Below are 23,264 nucleotides of genomic sequence, written 5' to 3'. Positions count from 1 at the left end.
CAAAATATACAGAATCAACACTTCTATTATTTATCAAATTAATTACAATGAAATTTTATGACTTGGTTGAGTTTAAAATAGCACAAATAATGTACAAAGTAAACAACAATCTACTCTACCACAGTACTCAAGACGTTTGAAATTAGACACAGTCCTTATGATATAAGGGGTACAAGTGTGTACAAAAAAACCAAAACAAGAACAAATATTAAGCAAAGGTGTGTTTCTGTAAAAGGTGTTAATTTGTGGAATAATTTGGAAATTGACTTGAAAAGATGCGACTCAAAAATTGTTTAAAAGCAAAGTTAAAAAAAATACTTGTCAAATAAGAGCATGAAAATTGTATATATGAGTATGAGTATATGATTTATAAATGTATTATGGTACAGTGGCATGAAAAAGTATCTGAACCTTTTGGAATTTCTCACATTTCTGCCTAAAATCACCATCAAACGTGATCTGATCTTTGTCAAAATCACACAGATGAAACAACAGTGTCTGCTTTAACTAAAACCACCCAAACATTTACAGGTTTTCATATTTTAACAAGGATAGCATGCAAACAATGACAGAAGGGGGGAAGAATAAGTAACTGAACCATCACATTTAATATTTTGTGGCCCCCCCTTTGGCAGCAATAACTTCAACCGGACGCTTCCTGTAGCTGCAGATCAGTCTGGCACATCGATCAGGACTGATCTTGGCCCATTCTTCTTTACAAAACTGCTGTAGTTCAGTCAGATTCCTGGGATGTCTGGCATGAATCGCTGTCTTGAGGTCATGCCACAGCATCTCAATGGGGTTCAAGTCTGGACTTTGACTTGGCCACTCCAGAACGTGTATTTTGTTCTTCTGAAACCATTTTGAAGTCGATTTGCTTCTGTGTTTTGGATCATAGTCTTGTTGCAGCATCCATCCTCTTTTTAGCTTCAACTGTCTGACAGACGGCCTCAGGTTTTCCTGCAAAACATCCTGATAAACTTTTGAATTCATTTTTCCATGAATGATTGCAAGTTGTCCAGGCCCTGAGGAAGCAAAACAGCCCCAAACCATGATGCACCCTCCACCATGCTTCACGGTGGGGATGAGGTGTTGATGTTGGTGAGCTGTTCCATTTTTCCTCCACACATGACGTTGTGTGTTCCTCCCAAACAATTCAACTTTGGCTTCATCAGTCCACAAAATATTTTGCCAAAACTTCTGTGGAGTGTCCAAGTGCCTTTTTGCGAACATCAAACGAGCAACAATGTTTTTTTTAGACAGCAGTGGCTTCCTCCGTGGAGTCCTCCCATGAACACCATTCTTGGCCAATGTTTTACATATAGTTGATGCATGCACAGCGATATTGGACTGTGCCAGTGATCTCTGTAAGTCTTTAGCAGACACTCTAGGGTTCTTTTTTACCTCTCTGAGTGGTCTGCGCTGAACTCTTGGCGTCATCTTTGGTGGGCGGCCACTCCTTGGGAGGGAAGCAACAGTGCCAAACTCTCTCCATTTGTACACAACTTCGCTGACTGTTGATTGATGAACATCCAGACTTTTAGAGATGGTTTTGTATCCTTTGCCAGTTTTATACAAACCAACAATTCTTGATTGCAGGTCTTCCGACAGCTCTTTTGAGTGAGTCATGGTGCACATCAGACAATGCTTCTCATCAAGACAATTCTGACCAGGTGTGTGTTTTATAGTGGGCAGGGCAGCTTTAAGTCACTCATCAGTGATTGGGCACACACCTGACTTAAATTGTTTGGTAAAAATTGGTTTCAATTGCTCTTTAAGTATCCTTAGGCAGAGGGTTCAGTTACTTATTCCTCCCCCTTCTGTCATTGTTTGCATGCTATCCTCATTAAATTATGAAAACCTGTAAATGTTTGGGTGGTTTTAGTTAAAGCAGACACTGTTGTTTCATCTGTGTGATTTTGACAAAGATCAGATCACGTTTGATGGTGATTTTATGCAGAAATGTGAGAAATTCCAAAAGGTTCAGATACTTTTTCATACCACTGTATATGTCTAGGAATTTCATGTATATATGTTAGAATTAGAATTCAACTTTATTGTCATTGCACTTTCACAAGTTCAGAACAACGAAATGCAGTTTGCATCCATCCAGAAGTGCTTTTGCAAAAATAAATTATATATTTTAAAAATAAGATATAAACAGTATATACACATTATTGCAGGCTATAAATATGTATGCAGTATTGATAAACAGTGAAATAATTACAATTGTATATGACTATCTCTACAGTATTAACAGATATTTATTTATAGTAGTGCAATTATGATCAGGAGACAGTGTTCAAAAAAAAAAAAAAAAAAAAAAAAAAAAGGAGAATAACAGCAGTGGAGAAGTAGCTATTCTGATATCTAGTGGTCTTAGTCCGGAGGCTCCTGTAACGCCTGCCAGAGGGCATGAGGGTAAAGTGTCCATGTGATGGATGACTGGAGTCTTTAGTGATTTTCTTCGCCCTCTTCAGGCACCACCTCATATAGATGTCCTCAACAGAGGTGAGTGGTGCACCGGCGATGCGCTGGGCGGCTTTCACCACTGCAAAGCCTTCCGGTCCATAGCTGAGCAGTTTCCATACCAAACTGTTATGCAATTGGTCAAAATACTCTCAATTGTGCAGCGGTAGAAGTTCACCAGAATATGTGAGGACAGATGGTTCTTTCGCAGAGCCGTGAGAAAGAAGAGCCGCTGGTGAGCCTTCTTAACCAGCTTGGAGCAGCCAGTTGTCCATGTGAGATCCTCAGAGATGTGGACTCCCAGGAACTTGAAGTTGTTCACCACCATCCCTTTAATGTGGATGGGTGTATGCGGGGCAGCATTCCTCCTGAAGTTCACAATGAGCTCCTTGGTCTTCTCAGTGTTGAGCAGAAGATCGTCTTTGATGAGGCCAATCACCGTGGTGTCATCTGCAAACTTAATAATGGCGTTGGAACCACTGAAAGGTCTGCAGTCATGGGTGTAGAGAGAGTAAAGGAAGGGACTCATCACACAGCCTTGTGGTACACCGGTATTTATAGTGATGGTAGATGAACAATAATTATCTAGTCGGACATGTTGAGGCCGGCTAGTCAGGAAGTCCAGTAACCAGTTGCACATTAGGGGACTGATGCCTAGATCTATAAGTTTTGCAATGAGTTTTGAGGGGCTGACTGTGTTGAATGCCAAACTAAAGTCTATGAACAGCATTCGAGTGTAGGTGTTTTTTTTTTTTATCAAAATGTGAGAGAACAGAGTGCAGCGCTATGGAGACGGCATCCTCTGTGCTCCTGTTCTGCCGATAGGCAAATTGGTGGGGATCCAAGGTGGGGAGAAGACAAGATCTGAGGTGTGCCAAGACCAGCCGCTCAAAGCACTTTGCAATGATAGGGGTGAGGGCTACCGGACGGTAGTCACTGAGGCTTGATGGGATGAGTTTTTGGGTATTGGTACGATGGAGGTGGATTTAAAGCAGGTCGGTACCACAGCATGAACCAAGGACATGTTGCTGGATAATGCACGCATGTCCAAGTGCACTTGTATTCATAACCAGGTTCAGACATTTTATTTTTAAAAATATTAAGGTACACTCAGTATTATACAGTGGCATCTAGTGGTGAAATAAAAAGTCATTCATTTAAAAAAAACAAATGTTTGTGTTAGTAGTAAGTAAAAAGATATGTTGTATCGCATAAACATACTTTTTTAAAATATAACGGTAAGTATATAAATCACTAATTATTTTACATGACCGCGCCTCACCTGCTAGTGTCCGCCATGTTTCGCCGCCATCTTTCTGCTACGGGTGCCGTCAACGACAAATTTCAGCGCTCCATTTCTTAACGCGTTTTTGGAACGCCTTTGCAGACGCACTTCCGGTTTGTATGGCGACCGCATGTACACGAAGAAGAAGAGTTTCCGGTCCCCGAAGAGAGCATTATCAAGCATCACAATTGCTTTGGGAATTTATTTTATTTCAGCGCGACAAAACAAGTGTTTATATTGTAGCCGCATTTGCCAGATGGAGAGAAATGAGGAACAGACTAGGTTTGGGACGTGCCGGTGCCTTCGACTGCTTTCTACTTGACCGGTAAGTAAGAGTACATTTGTGTTTACGTTTTGAGAGCGAGAGAAAAAGTATACACCGTACTAATTAATACGATGTTCGTACCTTTGTTTTACGATCACTGTAGCTGTTGATTAGCAACTCCGCACCACTCGAACGATTTCGTTATGTAGCTACTTGCTTTGGAAAAAAAAAAAAAGATTCCCGCTGGCACGTTATATTTAGAGTAAATGCGCAAGTTATTGTGTAATGTAATGTAACTGTGATTTCGGAGGTATATTTGCCCATAACTTCAATGGAGAATCTAAAGTATACTGTATTAGTGGAGGAGTTGAAAATTATTATTTTTGTTGTGGTTGGTGAAAATAGTGTTCTCGAAATTAATTTTCGGCAGGGAATAACTTTCTGGACTTAAATGCTGGCTGTACCGTAAGCACTGCTAGAGTCTGAACTCTCTCACTCAAGTGTGTACTGGTCCATTGTGTAATTGGGTGCACAAGAATTTACAGGCTGCTACGTTTTCCGCGGAAACTCGACAAGCAAGCAGCCTTTGCATATTCTATGCAGTCAAGTTACTTTTATCTAGCTAATACAATGTTTTGGGCCCAAAAACTAAAGATCTTACCTCTATTTTGGGGGCTTTGTTGGAAAGTTGGTGACATATAGTCGTATCATCAATTATTTTATTTTATCTGATAATTTTGTTTTTGTTTGTGTCACACTAGATCAACAGCCAAACTTGAGGGGTTCCAGAACCATATTCTGATGTATACAAGCATTCATGCACCGTTTAAATACATCACCGACCTGCAAGAAAAAAAATATCAAGGGGAGAGTCAGCAGCCAAATTGGAATGCCCCAAATGAGGACACTTGAATGGAGGACCCCAGAAGGCTTCGGTGTTGTCCCACCAGTATCTCCACCTACCATATCTGAGCTGCAACAAACTGAAGTCAGCCGAGGTCTTGGTATGTCATTTACATACGGACGGTATTACACACTACATTAACTTTTTGTGTGAAGCAATACGGAATGGTCACATGTACAAGCACCACTTGTTTTACACAGGACCTGCTGACCAGGTGTCTGAAGCCATGGAGTGACTCCTCCCTCACTTTCCTGAGCAAGCCTTTGAAGAATATGATATCATCGTTGGTGGGAACATGCCCTCACTCCATAACATGTACTTGTGCAGTCAAGGAGCATGTAAAACTTAATAAAACCAGCAAACATTGAAGTGACTTCATTTTTACTGCAGTCTGTTCACACAATCAATGGACAAGCCTTCCTTAATTTTGCCCCAATAACATCATAGAGTAGGCGAAAAGTAGTGTTACAGATCATACTATGTGTTCGGGAGAGTTTGAGGAATGTTGCAATGTTAATGGGGGACAATGTCAGCACACACACACACACACACACACACACACACACCCCCACACACACACACACACACACACACAAAAAAAAAACATCATGGTATTGAGTTAATCAGATATTTTAGCTGTGTACAACACATACCTGCTCTGTAACACTACTTTTGGCCCAAACCTGTATGTCTATTTTCCATATTTTGAAATGCACAGCGTATTGGTAAATTTCTGGAACAACTGCAATTCATGTAGCTCATTATGTTCTAACAGCATTTTTTATTTTTTTTAGTTAATATGTTCATTTCATGTAGACTTTTATTTTACTTTATTTTATTTATTCATTTTCATGTACTGTACCTTACATTCATTGGCCAATGAAGAATTCCTTGTCATTGCAAGCATTTATAATAATTCTCCAGGCTTTTGATGTTTTACATTTCTGGTCATGTAAAATAGTGTTAGGTTAGGTGTCGAATGAACACTGCATGTTGACGCCAAAGGAAATAGTATTTTTTAGTTATTCAAAATGTACAAATTAACACACAACAACAATATACAAGTTATACAAACTACAACAACAAGTGTCAGACGTGGACTAATTATATGCCAGGTAAAAAACCTTTGTATTGTCCTCGAGGATCTGGGAAAGTGTCACTTATTTGCCACAAGTCACCAAGGTGCTGCAGTCTGGGATCCAGGTACAGGAAATCATGGTGGTGCTGATGTGTCAGCAATGTGTCAAAAAGTATTTCTTGGTGTCAGTCTATCAGCTGGACTTGGATATCTTCATGTTCCTCCATGGTCATTTCCTGTACGAGTCTCTGCAAGAAGGTAACAATTGTATGTCAGATGAGGTACCAAACAATGAACTGAAAGTCACTGAGCCAATGAAGTACATTATTACATGAGCAAGACTATTTGTGAAAGCCATGTAAATTCCTGCACATCGAAGTACAAGGAAGCTGTTGTATCTTCAATCAAAACTAATTAAGTTGCTTAGTGATATTTATTAGGTAAAATTGTTCAATATGGTGACAAATCGATATCTGAGTAACGGGTTTCAAATGTTTTTGTAAGCAGCACTTTTCTGAGTGGTTAGTAGCAACAAGACACGGGGGGAATTACGAGTCTTGAGTTGCAGATGTGTAGTTCAGTTAACACCATTATTTTTGTACGATATACTAAACATATCAGCAAACGATGTAATCTAAATACCACATATTCCAAGCAAAGGTATGTTTTGAGCCATTCACATGCATGCTCGAATGGAATTATTTTTCCATGATGACATAATTGTACGTTACGAGACACCGCGTTCTCTTCCGCGTTCTCTTCCTCGTCGTCTCCCTCGCCCCCTCCTCGCCCTCTTTGAGATGGTCCACATGTCTATAAAACATATAACATATCTGTGTGTTCTCTGTTGCATGGTTTAGTTGCACTAATATGAACATAGATAGCCATTATCATTAGCTGACGTACAGTATTTCCTAACAATGCCGACAAAAATATTAATTCTGAAATTAAATTACTAAATCACAAATATTAGGGATCTGTACAGTATGTCTAACAAATGCAATTCACTTACGTCATCACTCGAGGGAATACCAGAAGTTGTTTGCGTTCTGTTCCGGTGAAATTGGTGGTAGGCTGTTGAAGTAGGGTCTCTCTGGGACGCCGTAGTTCGTGTGCTTAAAATCATTGCATTATCTTGTTTGACCGATAGATGGCGGTCGTGAGCTACACACTGCGGCTTTAACCAAGTATTGTATTAATAATGAAATAAGTTTAAATATATAATGTATAAGGGGTAGGACTAGACAAGTTTTTAACTTCTTCCTACTCCCTTTTGAACATGTAAACTGTGATATATTTTTTTTCTTTTCTTCTTTTTTAATTTTTCTTTCTCTGCTGTTTGTTTGTATGTTTATATGTTCAATAAGTCAAATCAAATCAAATTTAAAAAATCAAATTAGTAGTCCCCTGGGCGTCCCCTGAAAAGCATGTGAGGATTGGACGAACAGAAATGGATTTAGGAGGGGATGCAATTTCAGTCAAGCTGGGAAAAACACATTGCCTGAAATTGCATCCCCATGTATCTTTGGTTAGGATGCTCATAAGGACTTCAAACTCACCCCACTTACTCTTAGTAGTCCCCTGGGCCTCCCCTGAAAAGCATGTGAGGATTGGACAAACAGAAATGGAGTTCGGGGGGGGAATGCAATATCAGGCAAGCTGGGAAAAACGCATTGCCTGAAATTGCATCCCCATTCATCTTTGGTTAGGATGCTCATAGGGGCTTCAAACTCACCCCACTTACTCTTAGTAGTCCCCTGGGCCTCCCCTGAAAAGCATGTGAGAATTGGACAAACAGAAATGGATTTGGGGGGGGGGGGGTGCGATGAAATTGCATGGGGATGCAATTTCAGGCAATGCGTTTTTCCCAGCTTGCCTGATATTGCATCTCCCCCGGGTGGGGGTCAGGTGGGGGGCATTTCAGGGGAGGCCCAAGGGAGTACTAAGAGCAAGTGGGGTGAATTTGAAGCCCCTATGAGCATCCTAACCAAAGATGCATGGGGATGCAATTTCAGGCAATGCGTTTTTTCTGTTTGTCCAATCCTCACATGCTTTTCAGGGGACGCCCAGGGGACTACTAAGAGTAAGTGGGGTGAATTTGAAGTCCCTATGAGCATCCTATCCAAAGATGCATGGGGATGCAATTTCAGGCAAGGTGAGTGTTAAATATGCCTGCCGGAATGCATCCCTATATGGTCATATTTTAAAAGTACAAGTACTGACCCAAGTAAGGATAAGTGTGAAGATGGTTGGATGGATGACGTTTTAAATGGTGACATGCACGTCCTTAGAAGATGAGCAGAGAACACTTGTTTCTTGTCTTGTCCCGTTGCAAAGCAATGCACAGTACTTGGGTATAAGCTTTAAAGCAGAACATACTTTTCAGTAAAAAAACACGTATTGTTTTTGCGACAGTTTATATTCCAAATCAAAACGCAATTGTTTCTGACCTATTTATAAAGAATCGTCTCATTAAAAGCACACATTTTATACTTAGATCCGTAAGAAAAACCTTGCTCATTTCGCCGCATCAAAAGCATTAAACCTGAAAAAAATATATACAAAAATAATAATTAACCCCTTGCCAATGCCCAGTTCACCCCCCCCCCCCCCCCCCAAATTCGTATGACGTGTAGACATATCACTGTCACAGGCATAACACTGTCTCAAACAACTACAAAATATATCAACCCCCCCCCCCCCCCCCCTCGCCTTCTCACGACCCCCACTGTCCCCCCCTCACACACACGCTAGAGCACACACAAAAGTGGCTCGTCTCAGGCATATAAAAAAAATCTACAAAATCTATCAACCCCCCTCCCCCGCCTTCTCACGACCCCAACACTACGCCCCAACCCCACACACAAAAGTGGCTCGTCTCAGGCGTAACGCTGTCTCAAAAAAAAAAAAAAAAAAAAAAAGTACAAAATATATTAAACCCCCGCCCCTCGAATTGTGACTTATGAATCGTGATACGGATCGAATCGTCAGGTACTAGGCAATTCACACCCCTAATAGTTAGGGTGACGTAAGCGAGTGATGTAAGCGCACTCCCGCGAGAGGGGATGCATTTTCAGGTGGGATGCCATTTGCGGCACAACATAGTTAGAGGAGGCGCACAGCGGGAAGGGGGAGGGATCATTTGAACTGTCCAAGCCAAGCTTGCTTTAATGCATTCCCCAATACGTGCGGATCTGCCATAACATTTCACGAGTGGCAAGTCACGCCAACATTGAACCATATTTACAACTTAATATGGACCACCATGGATGAAATATTGCGACTGAACGACCGGCTCGCGAGTCGTGAAGCTATTTGTGAATGGAGGCGTCTGCCGCTGGCACTCTCATTTAAGTGAATAGGAGGAACACACCACCAGCGAGCGTTGTGCACTCGCAATGTTTTTTATAAACCACAAACATTACAAGTCCATCCACAAGTACCTTTTAAATTGTAAATATAATTCAGCGTTGTTGTAAAACATTATATTGATTGTATGTACCGTATTTTTATGACTTTGGCGAAGACCGACGAACGCCTTTGCTTCTCTTGTGTAAAAACAAGGAAATGGCCGTTGCTCTCTGCGTTGCTGTCGGTCAACAGGTCTCCCGACGACCGGTGCTGCAGAACCACTGCCGAAAGGCTACTAAACAGCGGTTACAACGGAACCGCTCGCCCCGAAAGAGTCCCACGGAGATATCCGGGGACAAAAAAAAATGCCACTTCCGTGTGGAACCGGTCCGGTGGAAAAGCGCAATATTATATGTTTGTATGTAAATTATAGCCTGCGCGGTGCACGTGTACACGTATGCTGTGCCGATCAGGAAGTAGCCAGCCAATCACATTGCAGCGGGTCATGTTTCACTCAAATATTGGATTGAGTCGGCGCATGGTGGCGCGCTCACGTTGCTACGGGAGACCCAACGGAGGACACGGCCACTTTCGAATGTACGTTTTAAACAGTGCAGAGGGAGCATGAATGCACTCGCGCTCTGCGAACGGTATTTTTTTTCCACCAGCACGCACTTGAAAGTTGCCCGCATCTGTGAGTGATATGCTCGCACTGTCGAGCCCTGCATAAGAGTGATCAATGTACCACCTGTGTACCTCCATCTGGGAGGTTTCCTCGTGAAGCATCACGGAAAACGGTCAGTTTGAAATCACCATTCCCCAAATGTAACTTCAGTGTCACCTTGTCAGCTTTGAGTTTCTGAATGACCTTGTTTGCATCATGAATAGATTGCACTGTGGCATTTTTTAAACTGAATGCCAAACAACATGAGCCAAACATTACATCAGGTCTCGTCTGTTTAGCAACCCACAAGATCTGTCCTATCTTAGACCTAAGTTGCTCTCTTTCAGTTTCATTTATAGGTGAATCCCTCTGTATAGCGTGCGCTGGTTAGATGTGAATCGGCTGCAAATTTTCAATATTGCCGTGCTGATGCATCTGTATCACACCATTAACAGAAACAATATCCATTCCCACATAACGGAAATTGTCGTGTTCCTCGCGTCCAACATGGAATGCTGACTTAAGTCGAGATATCACATCAGAAGAAAAGTCTGATGAACCTGCCCATAGAAAATCATCTACATGACATGCAAGCACACCTGTAACTTTGCCTTTCTCGTCTAACCAGTAGAAGACTGCAGGATCCACTTTTGATACTTGTCCACCTGTACTTGTTTCTTTGACTCTGTTAAACCAATATAGTGATGCAACAGCAAGACCATATTTAAATTTTTTTTTAGCTTCCAAAGAATTCCATTTCTGCCTGTTTCTAGAGGCGGACGGACATAATTGTCCCTTGATAACTCCATGCCTTGCAAAAAAAAGCCGACTTGATGTCCATAGAATGGACTTTCCACTGATTTTGACCAATCACGGTCAACAGAAACCTGAGGGATTCAGATGCACAAGTTGGTGAATCTTTTTGTAGCTCTTGAATATTCAACTCTTCAAAACCTCTGGCAACAAGTTTGGCTTTAGCTACTATACCTTTGTCACTTTCTTTGAGTCGACATACCCATTGAGTGTGAGTGACACTGGAGGCAATGTGTGTGAAGTGTCTTGCCCTTGGACACGACAACACATGACTTTTGAGGAGAGCGGGGATCGAACAGCCAACCTTTCGGTGGTTGCCCTTTATAGGTTTCTTGATTTGTTGCATTACTGTGATGACCACTTTCTAGTTTTGTTAGTTTTTTTTTGTTTTTTTAAATAAGAAAATATGAACTTTGTACACCTTGTAAATAGTTTTAATTAGAGGTGTCAGTCGATTAAAATTTTTAATCGTAATTAATCGCATGACTTCAATAATTAACTGACGATTAATCACATATTAATCGCAAATTTTACATCTCAATTTAAAATTAAATGTACAATTTTTCCCCCCCTAATTTAAATATGGTCTTACTTTTTAGTCATTGATAAAGTAATTTCATAACAATTCAATAAAAAAAAAGGTTAAAAAAATTCATTGATAGAGTAATTTCATAATTCAATAAAAAAAAAAGTAAATAAAAAAAAAAAAAAAACTAAAATATGTACTATACTGTAAAACCAAACCAAAGTGTGACTGATATGTTTTGGTAATATTTCTTTCACTACAACATGATATAATTGCATATTTAAGACAATGGTGACAGCTCAGTGCATTTTTCTTTTCATATTAGGAGCTGCCTAATTTTTAACATGAAGTAACTTGTGAAATTATTAATTTTTAAAACTGTAAAATACAACACAGTCCCCACAAATATATGCATTCGCTGAAGGATTTTATTTTGTTAAGTTAAATAGGATGTGCATTGTAAAATTACGAATTTTTACTGCATAGGAACCAGAAACGATCGACGTGTTCTTTTCATATTAAGAGTTGGGTAATTTTAAACAATAAAGTAACTTGCGAGTTTCTGCACATTTTAAAATTGTAAAATACAACTTGAGGCCAATCCCCACCTATATATTCAGTATAATTGAATTTATTACTGCTAAATTGTTTTATAGTGACTTCTTTACACGACGTTGGTAGCTTTTATTTTGTTAAGTTCTTGGATGCGCCATTACGCTGCTGAGGCCGCTCTACTGTTACAGCGAACACGTCGACACTTTAGGTTGAACCCTTATGAGATATTTTGTGGAGCTGTTAATAAAATAGGCCTCACATCTAAAGATAAATAGGCTTGGGCTCACTCCAACTGACAAGACGGCGTCCATTTGGCTCTTGGCTCTCATAGGGGTTTTGAGAGTGCCCATGGACACCTCTTGGTGCTCGGTGCTAACGGCTAATCGAGTGCGTTCTTTCAAAGTAGAGAACGGGTGGTAGTGAGAGACAGTCCAAATCGCTACTCCACGCTACATTCTGTGTGTTTTAGCTCCAGTGCATTTCTATTGGGTAGTTTTGACGTGGATGTTTCTACTCCGTGGTGACTGGAATTCCCTGAGTAGAGGGTTTCCAAATAATGAGCGGTCGTTAATCGAGTATTAAAAAAAATTAGTACCGTTAAAGGCACTTTAAGTTAACAAGATAATACCGCGATAATTTTGACACCCATAGTTTATTAAAATTGTATTCACTTCAAAATATATTACAAAAAAACAAAAAAAAACATCGGTTCTGAATCGAATCAGAGCCAAAAATCAGAAATGAATCGTGAGACAAAGATTCCCACCCCTGCACGAGGCCCTCATCCTCTCCTAATGATTAAATTCATTGAGAAAACTTTGACGCGTCAAGCAGAAGGGCTATGAGGGGGCAGAAACAAGACCTACGAAGGGGGGAGGCAGTTCACATCTTACACAGTAGCTTGTCTATTTTGACATCCTGCACTGAAATTCAAGCAGAAACTGTCCAAAAACTCACGAGTTCAATGGATGCAAAAATTGTAATGGTGTAGCTCAATTCTAATTTGCTCAAATGAAACCACAGGTCAAAGAGCTGATTATTAAAAGGGGACATTCTCCTTTCCAGGGACTATTACAGTATATCTGTTAGGGCTGGGAATCTTTGACTGTCTCACGATTCGATTCTATTACGATTTTTGGGTCTACGATTCGATTCAGAATCGAGTTTCGATTGTCGATTCAAACGATTTTCGATTCAAAATGATTTGATTGACAAATGATTTCTGCTTCAATTTACAGATATGCACAACATGATCTACTCCAGTCTGCTTTGCAAGACAAAATGACAAATAGAGACATTAACGTGTCTTTTTTTTTTTTTTTGTTTAAACATTTATTAATTTTGTATTGTAAGTGCCTTTTTCCACAAAAACAGCATGTGGGCTCCAACTGCCTTTTCCCCTTCTTCTTCATTTCTAATTTAAATAAAATCGATTTATGGATATTAATATCGATTCGAGTCGATTAATAAATGAGAATCTCGATCTTTTTATGAATCGATTTTTTTGCACACCCCTAATATCTGTAATGTGGTAAACTTACTTCGAGTGGCTGGGCATGGTAGTGCTCTGTTGGATCTCTCAATTCAGCAGCCTCTTTCATCAACCTCTTCACCGCTAGTCCAATAAAACAATGACAAACATGGATGTCAGTTTAGGTTAAAAGATTGATTGATTACATATGTAGATTGTGGTTCATATGTAGATGGTTGGTTCTCAGAAAACACGGTTCCAGGAGTGTGACATGAGAGCTGAGCCCAAAACATGCATACCTGTTCAAAGGCAGGTCAATTTATTTTTAACTTGAACTTTTCAAACAACACAACATGCATTAGGCTACATTACACTTACTCTAACATGATTGCAACAAGGCATATATGAGAAACTGATTTTTTTTTTCAATTATGTGCAAAATAACACTGAACAAAAACACAGCTGTTCGCTAGGGGCTGGGCAATATATCTATATTGCAATATTGACCCATGCAATATGCATAACGGAAGACATGCAATCATTTTCATCTGGAATTTTTTGCTTTTACCTGAATCTGACCAGTTAGACACAAACTTCAATGTCCACCCATCCAATAGTTGAACATCATCTAGGGCAGGGGTGTCAAACTCATGTTAGCTCAGGGGCCGCATGGAAGAAAATACATTACCAAGTGGGCTGCATCGGGAAAATTACGGTATATAACTTAAAAACAATTCCCGTCATTTATACGCAGATTTTCGTGGACCAGCCCTAAATTATGGAGCTAAATGGTCATCATATTGTTCCAAAAAATAACACAAATGCAAATGGAACGCGGCAACCCTTTGCTGGTATATGTTCAGGATGCGTTAAATCTACCTGCTTTGCATATATATTGTGCCCAGAATGCATTGCATGGAGCAGTTAATGACGTTATAAGGACGTTAATCCTTGTCATATCTATTTGTGTAATTAGTGTCATATTTAACACATTTATGTCGGTCTATGATTTAAAAAAAAAATAATTAAACAAAGTTGTGTGGAAAATAATGACATCTACGACGATTCCCCCGTACAAGTTGCATTGCTCATCTGAGCACTGCTTAAGAACGTACAAATTTATGTTTTGATTGTGTACGGCTGAATAATTAGACTTTACCATTTTATTTTATTTGTTTTACTTTACAAAATCATCTTGCGGGCTGGATTAAAACCCTTTACGGGCCTGATCCGGCCCGCGGGCCTTATGTTTGACACCACTGATCTAGGGTAACTACAATTAATTAACTAATAAGACTTTGGATTTGCTTATTTTGCCACTTAAAAAAAAAGGTTACCGTCTTGTTGGAGCTTTGCAATGGTGTTTGTTTGTCTATAAACTCAATTAGGACAGTTAAAAATGGCACAAAGTGCGCCAGAGGTTTTGTTACTTAAGACTTGAAGCTGTTTCAACAATGCTAGCAAGCTTTAAAGGTGTACAGTTATACAAACACTTCAACACGTTATGCCAGGGTTCCCCAATTCCGGTCCTCGAGGGCCGGAGTCCTGCAGGTTTTCCATTTTTCCACCTACCAACACACCTGATACTAATGATAAGGATGGTTATCAGGCACGCTGATAAGCTCATTATATGAATCAGGTGTGTTGGTAGGTGGAAAAATTGAAAAACCGCAGGACTGCGGCCCTCGAGGACCGGAATTGGGGAACCCTACGTTATGCCATTCAAATGGCGGCTACTTTTGGTAGCCACGTTTTGTTTTGTTTTTAAACCTTGACTTTCACGCATGCGCAAATGCAATACGCACTTAGCTTTTATTAAAGTGTTGGATATAGATTATATTTTACAAATGCTGTACAGGCAAGTGTTTTGTCTAGTGCAGGAGTGTCAAACATACGGCCCGCGGGCCGGATCAGGCCCGCAAAGGGGTTTAATTAACTGTAATGTTGGACTAATTAATCAGCCGGCCACAATCAAAACATTTAAATTTGTAATTTCACAAGCAGTCCACAAATGAGCAATGCTTGTACGGAGAATCGTCGTCCTGGATGTCATTATTTTACACACAACTTAAACAAGGGTTTGTTTAATTATTATTACGATTTTGTTTAATCATACACCGACATAAACGTGTTAAATACGACACAAATACTGTTCCTGGTAACCGGACCCGGCGGCATGGGCGGACATTAGGGTGCCGGGCCCGCCCTGGCAGACAGCTGTGCCCGCCCTGGGTTGGACGCTGTTTTGAGAGGCCTCGCCAATCTGTTTTTCCTATCAGTCACGTCAACTTGCGTTGCTTCGGTTTCAAGTAAAGAATGACTTGTCAACCAACCATATACTTCCTTTCAAGTTATGCTTTGATTGACAGCTAAAGCTAGCCAATGACTATCGGGATGGGGCTGGGGGGCTGTCAGTCGCGCATCCTTTGACGTACAAAACTACTTCCGGGTTAGCCCGCACGCGCTCGTCCGCCGGCCGGTTGACCGTCCACGTCATATTGTTTATGTAGCAAGATGCGTCTCCTGCTGCCTTTTTGTGGATTTAAAAAAAAAAAAAAAAAAGTGATGCAAAGCGACGTATTGTAATGGTAGGGGAGCCAAGAAACGTCAAACCTCGATCCAGGCTGACACGGTTGACGTCGCTGGAATTACTGCGAGTCCTCACATTACAACGTGAAGATGAGCATTTCAGCATGCCGCCCTGTCAGCTTGCTTCTATACTATGCTCCTCTATGATAAATGAAGTTGCTCTGAGCTCCAGATGTCCGTGGTGAAGCTAACAGCGTTAGCATTTGCCACATAAGCCGCTATACACCTTTGAACGTCAGCATGCATCCGCGGTATAGTTTAATCTACGAAATAGTGGCGGCTCGAAATAACGTAGCGAGGCTTGAGGTGCTCAATTACATTTAAAGCCGACAGTACTAACGATTGACAGGCTGGCCATCAAGCACAATAAATTAAGTGATCTTTTCAGTGATACTTAAGTGAAGCCTTTTTGCCGTCCCGTGGGAGTTTTACGGTATGAAAATGATTCCGAGAGCGTTGACTGTCTGATTAATCGCCTCGGTTCTCTTCTCAAAATCCTCATCCTCTCGTTTGTGATACTTTTTCAAATGCTTGATGAGGTTGGTTAGATTAAACTTCTCCCTTTCTTTTTCACCACGGGGAACTTCTGCTTTTGACAAATGTTGCTGTCCGCTGTCTTTTTTTTCTTTTTTTGTCTCTTGTTTCGATGAAAAATACTCCCACACTGTTGACATTCTCTCTTACTCAGTTAGCTAAAAGCTAATTCACATGCATGCTTGTTTGTTTGATCACGTGAGCGCGACATGCTCGGTGCAGACGCTGCTGGATAGAAAATCAGGAACGGAAGTTCGAACGGACTGTTTATATATGTGTGCAAATATCGGATATTTTTGGACATGGACAAAAAAAATCCGATACTGTTTTTTTGGCTGATATCGGATACAGATCCGATATCAGTATCGGATACAGATCCGATATCAGTATCGGATCAGGACACCCCTACTGCATATATAACTGAATGTTGTCATAGCGATACCTTCAGGCCTCGACTATAAACATACATGTCAAGTTTGGGATTTTCTGGAGTATGTACCGGGGAGTTATTAAGCATATCCTTTTTCATTGCGAAACGTGTTTACAATTTTTGTAAAAATACCGTAAGTGGGGTATTTTTTTTCTTATGCCTCAAGGGCTAGGTGGCGCTGCATATATAACTGAATATTGTCAAAGATATATCCTTTTTCATTGCGAAACACAAAATTTGATGCCCCGCCCTCCTCATATAGTATTTTGAAAAGTCAAGATTTTTCCCCCTGTCGTTGGCTCAGGTCTTGACATGGTACAGGTCAAGTCTGAAGTCAGTCGGATGAAACATGTCGGAGAAGTGGGCAAAAGTATGCCCCCTGTAAATGTGCAAAAATCGTCAAAAATGGGACATTCAAAAATTCGGAGCTCACTTCCTGTTCATTTTAGCATATGGGTCCAAGAGACGTTTTTGTAGGTCTTGGGCTCCCTCATACACCTAAAAATTTCAGAAGATTTTGCTTAAACGTACAATCGGGGCTGCTTCGTTAAAAATTTCTAGGGGGCGCTATTGAGTCATTTTTGTAAAAATAGCACAATCCACGATAAAATATTGCTCATTTTGCTAGGCCAGATGTGTGTGCAAAGTTTCATGTGTTTCTGTGCCAGTTTAGGCCCTCAAAATTGGCGTTGTTTTCTTGGCGAACAGTGCTTAACCACGCCCACAGCGATTCGCAAAAACTCACAAACTTCGTATTGTGACATCATGAAGGCCGAACCCTCATTTGAGCAAATGTGAGGTAGGTCCAGTTAATGTAGTTGGAAAAAAACATTGAAGAAAAATTGTAAGAAAAAAAATTGCCAGGAGGTGGCGCTATCAGTAAGATGAAATATAAGTTCATGGATGTCTTAAAGGCTGGACTCTCCTCAAATGTGTGAAATTTTGAGAAGATAGGTTCAAATGGGTCAAGTTAAAGCAGCTTTTATTCTCAAGAAAAATCATCAGACTTTGCGGCACCGTAACGGCCACGCCCTTTGGTGAAAAATTACAATATTCGGTGTGGGGCATGATCAACATCTTAAGACTTTTCTGACCAATTTTCAACTGGATCCCTTCAACGAGCTCGGCACAGTAGCTAAAAATGTAAATTATGACATTTATTGTCACCACGAGGTGGCGCTATATGTATAACTGAATTTTATTGTGTAGATGTTTTCAGGCCATAACTATTAAGTTACAAAAATTTCATAGCTCACTTCCTGTACATTTTAGCTACAAGGTCCCAATAGACTTTTTTTTTTTTTTTTTTTGTGCGTCTCGGGGTGCTACACGTGTCTGCCAATTTTCGCTGATCTAGCTCAAAAGTGCCGGGCTTGGTTTTTATTTTTCTACGCTAGGGGCCGCTATAGAGTCGTGTTATGACGACTTCATAATATCAAATTTTTCCCTGGGCCCAAAAAGTGTGCAAAGTTCGCTGAGTTTTCGTGAATGTTTAGGTACCCAAAATCGCGATCGTTTGCGGAGGAGGAAGAAGAAGAAGAAAAAGAAAAAGAAAAAGAAAAAGAAAAAGAAAAAGAAAAAGACAAAGACAAAGACAAAGAAAAAGAAAAAGAAGAAGAAGAAGAAGAATTTTTACAAAAACAATAGGGACCAAGCTCGGGCCCTAATAAAATAAATTGCAGCATGTGGACGCCATAAAAAGAAAGTTACGAATGTAACTACGGTTCTGAGTCCCGAACAACCGCCAGGTGGCGGTACTGTAAACAGCACGGAATTCCCCTTGTCGCGACAGCGTCATAGCGTAAGAATGACAAAATATGCCTGTCAATGGGTCCGGCCGACGTAATCCCGTGTATAAAAAGGGAACGTCGCCAGAACACATCCTCTAGAACCTTTCTCGCGCAAACCAGCACGAGGGTTCTGAGTGACAAACAATGCTGGCAGTCGTTCGGGACTCATAGAACCGTAGTTACATTCGTAACTTTAGTTCTATTTCGTCCCTCCCAACCAGTCTCGTCATCAACTAAACTAAACCAAGCTAGCACCTTCTCCCGGTGAACAAAACAAAGATCCGCACATGGAGAACCGTACACTTCATGTAGAGAGCGGCTGACTCCGTGGGGGAGAAGAGGCGGCACCAGCCCCGTCACCAATGGTACAAGCCAAAAAAGTTCCGCGCATGCAGACGGAGAGCTGCGTATGGAGAGCGGTAGACCCCGTGTGGAGAGCGGCTGACGCTGTGTGGGAGAGGAGGCTGCACCTAGCCTCATCCCCAACGGACCAAACACAGTGCTGCGTCTGGAGAGCAGCAGAAGCTGCGTGGAGAGCGGCCGACTTCGTGTGGGAGAGCGGCCGCCCAGTATGTGAGATGGAGGCGGTCCTAGACTCACCCCCAGCCACTTTGCAATCCGAACAAAACGAAACCACAAATCAATCAATTAAACATGCATGTGGCCGTTTGTGCCGGCATAAATTGACAATGCCACTGACATGCGCATGGAGTGCGGCAGATTTCGTGTGAAGAGTGACAGACCCAATGTGGGAGATGGAGGCGGTCCCTGGCCTCGCCCTTGCCCCCTTACAGGTCGAACAAAATGAGACCCAAAGCAAACAACATCCTGGCTAGCACGCAACATCAAGGCAGCTGATGCCCTTCCCTTTGATGGGCCGGGGCAGGAGAAGCAGACTGGAGTCTTGATCGGTCTGCGGGGGGCAGTGAACTAATGCCCCCCCCCCGGCGATGACCGCCCCTGGCGACGCCACAGCTGAAAGGCGCCATGTAACCGGCAACAGCCGCTGCCGGTAAATGAGCGGCCACTACAGCGGAAATGCGCCGCTCCCACTAGGACAGCAGACCATTTCATCCTCCAAGGCGCCTCTACGGCGGCGTCCTCCATAACGTCATGTCAAGTCAATCTGCTGCTATTTTCGTGTCGTTAACGGAATAAAGCGAAACCCTGCGCATTGATAGCGGCCAAGTCCGTTCAGGCCGGGGGTGAAGCGCATCACACAGCAGCCCTAACAAAGTAAGTAAGTAGACGTTTGTGCCGTCATAAGCTAGCAGTTGGTATGAACTACGGTACCTCAGCTAGCCTAGCGCATCAAAGCCGAAATAGTGAGACAATCCAAGCTAGGAGAGGATACGAAATCATTTGTACCGTCTCCGCCTGCCCGCATGGTGAAATCCTGCAATCGCGGCAGGAGGATAGGAGGATATCAATACGTCTCCCAACTACACACCCGTACACAACGGAGGCACCATATAGGCCACAACTCAGGTTGTGCTGGCACAAGCTAGCAGAGTGCACGATAACCAATGCCGCAAGACGCAAACATCAAGGCGGTGTCGGCTCCCAGCCGTCCGCTGAGTAGCGTGGCGCCACAATTTAGAGCGTATAAATGACAGCCATTGTTTTTAAGTTATATACCATTATTTTCCTACGGAGCCCCTCTGGTGTCAGGGTCTGAATTATTTTATTTTTTTGCTAATCTGTACCCACAGTTTACTAATCTGTACCCACAGTTTAGTAAACCGTACCCACGGTTTAGCTCTTCTGTGGCGTTATGTAATACGCATACGCACGCAACGTTCGAGTGGTTTCTTGACAGCAGTATTAGCAGCGAACTAGGGGTGTGCCAAAAAATCAATTCATAAATGAATCGAGATTCTCATTTATGAATCGAATGGAAATTTAATATCCAAAAATCGATTTTATTTAAATTAGAAATGAAGAAGAAGGGGAAAAGGTGGTTGTAGCCCACATGCTGTTTTTGTGGAAAAAGGCACTTACAATACAAAATTAATAAATGTTAAATGGAAAAAAAAAAAAACACTTTAGTGTCTCTATTTGTCATTTTGTCTTGCAAACCAGTCTGGGGTAGATCACGACAATGTTGTGCATATCTATAAATTGAAGCAGAAATCATTTGTCAATCAAATCATTTTGAATCGAAAATCGTTTGAATCGAGAATCGATTCTGAATCGAATTGTAGACCCAAAAATTGTAATCGAATCGAATCGTGAGACAGTCAAAGATTCCCACCCTACAGCGAACAACTGCTTCTTTTCATCTTAAACTGTAAACTTGTGTATTCAGTTGATGTGTAATGTTGCGCTTATGCCACTGTGAGGCGCTCAAACACTTTTCTTCTTTCATTCTTTTACTTCCATATTAAGTCTGAAGGCTGGTGAAATGCAGACGTGTTTTGTTGTGCTCCGCAATAAATACGCCATACTTGGCTAAAGAAACTTCATCTTTCCGTCATCCATTCATCCGAATGCATCGTTAAGATGCCAAAACTCGTCTACAATTTAAGATATATTAAAAAAAAAAAAAAAAAAAAAAAAAAAAAAGCTGCCGTTTGCTGCTAACACTGCTGTCAAGCAACCACTCGAACGTTGCGTGCGCATGCGTATTACATAACGCCACAGAAGTGCTAAACTGTGGGTACAGATTAGTAAACTGCGGGTACAGATTGTTAAACTGTGGGTACAGTTTACTAAACTGTGGGTACAGTTTACTAAACTGTGGGTACAGATTGTTAAACTGTGGGTACAGATTGTTAAAGTGTGGGTACAGTTTACTAAACTGTGGGTACAGATTACTAAATTGTGGGTACAGATTACTAAACTGTGGGTACAGATTAGCAGAAATAAATAAAAATTCAGACACTGACACAAGAGGGGCTCCGTATTTTCCCGATGTGGCCCACTTGGTTATATATTTTACTACATGCGGCCCCTCAGCTAACATGAGTTTGACACCCCTGGTCTAGTGTTATATGCCGTAAATAGGTTAGCGATCAAATATGTCAACTTGTTGCACATGCGCGCGCAGATCGTGCGTTGACACCTGCTGACGTGTCTTACGGCATGTAACATATAATTCAAAACAACTAACCCAAACCAAAGTTCACGCGAATTTTAACCTACGCTACTCACATATTGATGGACGTGTAAATGAAATTTTAAAAACAGTGCAAACCATTGCATAGAATGTCTCAAATGGAAATACCTGACGAAGGCAAGTTTATAGATATGATATTTGAAAGATACTCACTCACTGCTGTCGACAATTTTATCAGAATGGACATGTTCCACATTTCAACCGTGAGGTTAAAGCAGAGAAGCACACTGGGCGATCATGAAACTTACCTGGACTCTTTAGGTTATATTTACTCTCCATAATCTTCAGTTACTTGAAAGAAGGTATATCTTTGCAGTTGAATAGTTAATTAGCTATTTAACAATCAGTCAACTACCTATGGGTTAGCTGAATTTAGCTCTCTGGCTAGCATCAATGAGCGTCACTAGTTACTGAAACCGTAGTGATCGGATCCATTCTTTTAACATGCATTCAGGGGTGCACCTAAAACTTCAAATTCTAGGTGGCACAAACGTTAAATAATATCTGGTTTTATTTCGAGGTTTAACCCGAGATTTAAATCTATTTTTAAAATTCCGTGGTCGTTCGCTTGACGTGAAACATGAAAATGTCAAGCTAAGCAGTTGGAGCCACTGATCTGAATATATGACTGGATAGCCCATACACGCCCGTGCAACCCGTTGAAGCGACAAGGCCATCTTGCTCCTCCCATCTCGAGAGCAGACAACTGTACGGTACATACGGTAGGTTAGACATGTACAGTTCTTAGGCAGTTATGCTGCATTCGAGGATGGTCAGAAATCGGATATCTATCACGAGTTGTTTTTTCCCAGTTCTGACCTGAAAGCGTTTGAGGCAAAAGTAAACAACCAAAATGGCTGATAGTGATTTTTTTTTTTTGTCTTCAAAACTCATTTTTCCCTCCCGCAAACTTACCTTTTCACAGTTTTGCTTCATTTATTGTTTTTACCTTATTTCACATAAGCATTCCATACAGTTCAGTAGTTCACCATATAATTTCATGCGGCATACTGTTACGTAAGGTGTTACATGGAGTTATGTCGAATATTTATGAATGAAAAAAGCCATCTAGTTTTAGTAAATTGTGTTTTACCATTCACGGTCTGTGTTTCCGAAGGAGTCGCTCTTGTAGAGTGACGTCACTTGTAGGTGAAATCGATGTCGAATGTATTAGTATAGAGCTGGGGGACAGGGTGGTCACTATTTTTTTTTTAACAAGTAAAAACAAAACACACACACACACAAGTGGATGGTATGTGCTGCTTTAAAGACCCCCATTTAATCATATATATATATATATATATATATATATATATATATATATATATATATATATATATATATATATATGGTCCTCTTATTTGTTTAACAAATTTAAATAATCATAAACCATGCTCTTTCTACTAAGTACTGTCTTAAATG

General features: G+C 41.0%; 1 protein-coding gene and 1 long non-coding RNA gene across 2 annotated transcripts in view; one reads left to right on the top strand and one right to left on the bottom strand.

Annotated features, from left to right (window-relative positions):
- The window catches only part of ube2j1 (ubiquitin-conjugating enzyme E2, J1), a 268,412-nt gene extending 245,932 nt beyond the window's left edge, over window positions 1-22,480 (bottom strand). Inside the window, exons 1-2 of the mRNA XM_077510327.1 lie at window positions 22,091-22,480; window positions 13,452-13,525 (exon numbers count right to left, since the gene is read on the bottom strand). Of these exons, the coding sequence (XP_077366453.1) occupies window positions 13,452-13,525; window positions 22,091-22,121 (105 nt within the window). The 5' untranslated portion in view covers window positions 22,122-22,480. The remainder of the gene's footprint in view (window positions 1-13,451; window positions 13,526-22,090) is intronic.
- Window positions 3,579-5,176, top strand: LOC144010160 (uncharacterized). Its single transcript, XR_013281155.1, has 3 exons — window positions 3,579-4,079; window positions 4,781-5,023; window positions 5,124-5,176. It is a non-coding gene; the product is annotated as an uncharacterized LOC144010160 (long non-coding RNA).
- Window positions 22,481-23,264: the final 784 nt, after the last annotated feature.

This window comes from Festucalex cinctus, chromosome 21, assembly GCF_051991245.1.
Source record: "Festucalex cinctus isolate MCC-2025b chromosome 21, RoL_Fcin_1.0, whole genome shotgun sequence".
Classification (NCBI taxonomy): domain Eukaryota; kingdom Metazoa; phylum Chordata; class Actinopteri; order Syngnathiformes; family Syngnathidae; genus Festucalex; species Festucalex cinctus.
Note: the sequence above shows the minus strand (reverse complement) of the source record. Positions and strands in the feature narration are given on the sequence as shown.